Source organism: Impatiens glandulifera, chromosome 6 (assembly GCF_907164915.1).
Source record: "Impatiens glandulifera chromosome 6, dImpGla2.1, whole genome shotgun sequence".
Classification (NCBI taxonomy): domain Eukaryota; kingdom Viridiplantae; phylum Streptophyta; class Magnoliopsida; order Ericales; family Balsaminaceae; genus Impatiens; species Impatiens glandulifera.
The window spans coordinates 3308899-3313404 of NC_061867.1; the positions used below are offsets into that span (position 1 = coordinate 3308899).

The 4506-nt window shown below is 34.4% G+C and overlaps 1 protein-coding gene across 1 annotated transcript; it reads right to left on the reverse strand.

Moving 5' to 3' along the window:
* Window positions 1-1373: 1373 nt before the first annotated feature.
* Window positions 1374-2867, reverse strand: LOC124941693 (disease resistance protein RGA2-like). The gene has a single exon (XM_047482040.1). It carries the CDS (start codon window positions 2865-2867, stop codon window positions 1374-1376), a length of 1494 nt encoding a protein of 497 aa, XP_047337996.1.
* Between the last annotated feature and the right edge of the window lie 1639 nt (window positions 2868-4506).

Sequence of the window (4506 nt, forward strand, 5' to 3'; positions counted from 1 at the left end):
GTTTTAAACGTGTTAAAAACATGAAAACGTGTCAAAAACGTGTTAAACGTTCCAAACATGTGAAAAATGTGTTAAACATGCCAAAACATGAAAAATGTGTTAAATGTGTCAAAAATGTGGTAAACGTGTCAAAAACGTAAAAAAGGTGTTAAATGTGTTTAAAACGTGAAAATATGTTAAACGTGTCAAAAACGTAAAAAAACGTGTTAAATGTGTCAAAAACGTGAAAACGTGTTAAACGTGTCAAAAACGTGTTAAACATGTGAAAAACTTGTTAAACGTGTCAAATTTGTGGTAAACGTGTCAAAAACGTAAAAAAAATGTGTTAAATGTGTCAAAAACGTGAAAACGTGTTAAACGTGTCAAAAACGTGTTAAATATGTGAAAAACTTGTTAAACGTGTAAAACGTGTCAAAATGTAGTAAACGTGTCAAAAACGTAAAAAAAACGTGTTAAATGTGTCAAAAAGGTGAAAACGCGTTAAACATGTCATAAACGTAAAAAAACGTGTTACATGTGTCAAAAACGTGAAAACGTGTTAAACGCGTCAAAAACGTGTTAAATATGTGAAAAACTTGTTAAACATGCCAAAACGTGCAAAATGTGCCAAAACATAAAAAACGTGTCAAACGTGTCAAAACGTGTTAAAAACGTGAAAATCATGTTAAACGTGTCAAAAACGTGTTAAACATGTCAAAGACGTGAAAAACGTATTAAATGTGTCAAAAACATGTTAAACATGTCAAGGACGTGAAAAACGTGTTAAATGTGTCAAAATGTGTTAAACGTGACAAAAACATGTTAAACGTGCCAAAAACGTGTTAAACTTGTTAAAAACGTGAAAATCAAGTTAAACGTGTCAAAAACGTGTTAGACGTGTCAAGAACGTGAAAAACGTGTTAAATGTGTCAAAAACGTGTTAAACGTGCCAAAAACGTATTAAACGTGTCAAAAACGTGTTAAACGTGCCAAAATATGAAAATATGTTAAACGTGTTAAAAACGTGTAAAACGTGTTTAATGTGTGAAAAACATGTTAAACATGTCAAAAACATGAAAAACGTGTTAATTTGGAATTACAATTCCGACCTAAAAAGATAGGAACTGAGAACTATCAAATTACACTATATTGAATTCCATTGGAATTCTAATTCCAATTCCAATTCTTAATATTAAAATGTCTAACAAACATAAGAATTGGAATTAGACCCTCCAATTCCAATTCCAATGCCAATTCCAGGGCTATCAAACACACCCTTAGAGAAATTTAGAACTTAGAATTATGTTTTAGTAATAAATATTTGGTTAAAAAGAAATGATAGAAAGAAAGCTCTGCAATGGAAGAATACGTACCAAATTTGCTTATGTTGGGCACTATGCTCTGCTCTGTTTTCCGTCTTTCTTTTCCAATAGAATATCTACATTGATGTTCTCACGACCAAGTCTGGTTAGAAGGGAATGCAGGAGTGCAATAAAATAGTCCGCATCTTCTGAAGACACCAACTTAGAACAACGCCTGATAAACAGCCTTTTCAGTGAATTATTAAGATTGAGGTTTCCGAATTCCTCAAATGATATCATCAACTCGGGACACTCGTAAATATCCAATTGCGTGAGAGAGCTGATGAGACATCTTGTTCCTTTTGTTTTTCCTTGAAGATGATGGTTGTGTTGGTTCTTGCTGCCACTAATCTTTAATGTCTCTTGCATTATCATTCCCTCATCAAACAAACGCCTTAACTTGGGGCACCCAATAATATAAAGACATTCAAGAGATTGGAAATTGTGCTTCTTATTGTCTGTGAGGGTTGAGGATGATATCTCATCAACATCATCAATCATTAATGCAGCTGGAAATAAAACACTTCTTTCATACATATGGTCAAGATAGAGATGAGTGAGAGCACTAAGATTTGAGATGCTGTATAATAACTCATCCGAACATTCATCATAAACAGTTACACGTTTGAGTGCTTTGAGATGCGAGGGCAAGGCCTGTAGGTTTGGGCAAAAAGATATCTCAATCTTCGATAAATTTGGGAATGGTCCAGGACTAGGAATAGTAGGAGACACCAATTCCCTCAAATTCTCCATGTCAGAAATATGAAGTTCCTCTAAGAAAGGGAATAACACTACATCAATTCCATTCATGTTGACAGGAAATATGTTTTCCACATGATTATTCAATCCAATAAGTTGGAGATGAGTGAGACCATTAAGATTCCAGATGCTATTTAACAATTCATCCGAACAATCACCCTTAACAATTACATCTTTGAGTGTTTTGAGATATGGTGGCAACCTCCCTAGCTTTGGGCAATCAGATATCTTCAGCACACATAGATTAGAAAATGCTCCGGTACTCCAACAGCTAGGAGACACCAATTCCCTCAAATTCATCATCTTACTAATGGAAAATTCCTCCAACAAAGGGAATAGTACTATCTTTTCATTGTCATTGCTACTAGAAATAGTCTTCACGTTGACCAAGCCCACAAGTTGAAGGTGTGTTAGAGAAGGATATGACTTTTCCACCCATTTAGGGAGATTCACACCTTTGTAACCACTCATTCTCAATATCTTCAGCCTTGCAGTTGAAACCTCCAGAGCTTCACATATTTTCTCATGTCTAGTCTTGGTCCGATTATCATCAACTTCGTTGCTCCATTCCAACTCCAACTTACTGATATTTGACATTTTAGCCATACTTACCCCTTTTGCAATAGATGCATCGCTAACTCTTCCAAGGTTCTTAATTTTCAATGATCCGCCGATATCCAATTCTTTTAATTCATCTAGTTGGCAATGATCTATTCCCTCGCTTATCACAAACAAGCTTAACGTCTTGAGATGTTTTAATTGCCTCATCCCTCTAGGCATATATTTTAATCCATTTCAATCCTCCAAATAAAGATGTCTCAAGTTAATAAGGTTCCTCGTATTTTTAGGCAAACTTTCAAGCTTAGAACAATCATTGAGTTTCAAAGTCTGTAAGCTCAAGAGATCATAAATACTGTTAGGCAATGTTGTTATCTTACTACCAAAAATGTCTAAGTATCTAAGATGTCTTAGACATCCCACATAACGCAAATCTCGATATCGCACATGGTGGCTTACTTCAAGGACACGTAAAGCTGGAAGTTCCTTCAAGACACTCAAAATCTCCTTTGTGACATTTCCATAATCATAAAAGCCATCAAGCATTATTGATTGCAACCCTCTAATTTTCTTAAGAAAACAAACCGATTTTTTATCTAACCCACGAATCTTTACTGTTAAATGACGAACTTCACGTCCTAAACCATCACTTGAGCTATTAGCATCTATTGTATAACATTCATCTTTCATAACAGATTGGGCAAGATTGCATAAGATCGTGCATGTTACATGTTGTATAAACTCTATCATTCTCATCTTTTTTCTCGTTTTCATCTTGAAAAAAGGATCTCCAACACAATTCATTCCAAATTGTATTCCCAACATCTTCCATTTCTTGGTTTTTAACTGTAGGAATTAAACATGGGCTATCCACAATTGGATTAATCTCTCCTTTCTAATTTCAGTATCTTTGGGATATATAGCACAAAACACAAAGCATCTTCTCAAATAATAAGGAAGGTCATAATAACTCTTCTTTAGAATAGACAAAATCGAATTTTCATTTTGTGAAATTTCCCATATCTCGCTATCTCTTATTCTGCACCATTCTTTTTCGTCACCCTTGAATCCTAGTTGACTTCCCAATGTCTTGGCAGATAAGGGAACACCCTTACATTTTCTAGCTATTTCTTTACCAATATTAATAAAGTTTGGATCTTTTGGTTTTCCATGCACAAATGCACGTTCTTCGAATAATAACCAACAATCATCTTCAGATAACAATGATAATTCAAAATGTTGAACAGTTTCCATGATTATTGCCACATTTCTTTTACGTGTCGTGGTAAGGACAAACGCACCATTTGATCCACAATCTAATATAGATCTCAACCGAGCCCATGCCTCTTCATCTTCATTCCAGACATCATCCAATACAATCAAATATCTTTTCCCTCTCAATTTATCTCTAACTTTTTTCTGCAATTCTTCTAAGGGAGCTCCTGCCTTTTCTTCTAAAATGGATTTGATCACCAACTTAATATCAAATTCATCAGAAACACAAACCCATATTTTGGTATCGAAACACTTAGAATCCTCCTCGTCATTGAAGACCATTTGGGCAAGTGTTGTTTTACCAAGACCCCCAATCCCAACAATGGGTAGAACAGATAATTGTTCTGTAGCAACACTAACAGTACTAGATGTATTATTATTGACTAGAATATCAATAATTTGTTTCTTCTCCTTATCTCTCCTATATACTTTCCTAGAAGAACTGGAAAGAGACATGGTTTCACGCAAACTACTAGTAAACTCAATTTTTGAGTCATGAATAGATTCACACAAATCTAACTCTTACAATTTTTAATGAAATTATATATATTTAAGTAATTGGATAAATATATGT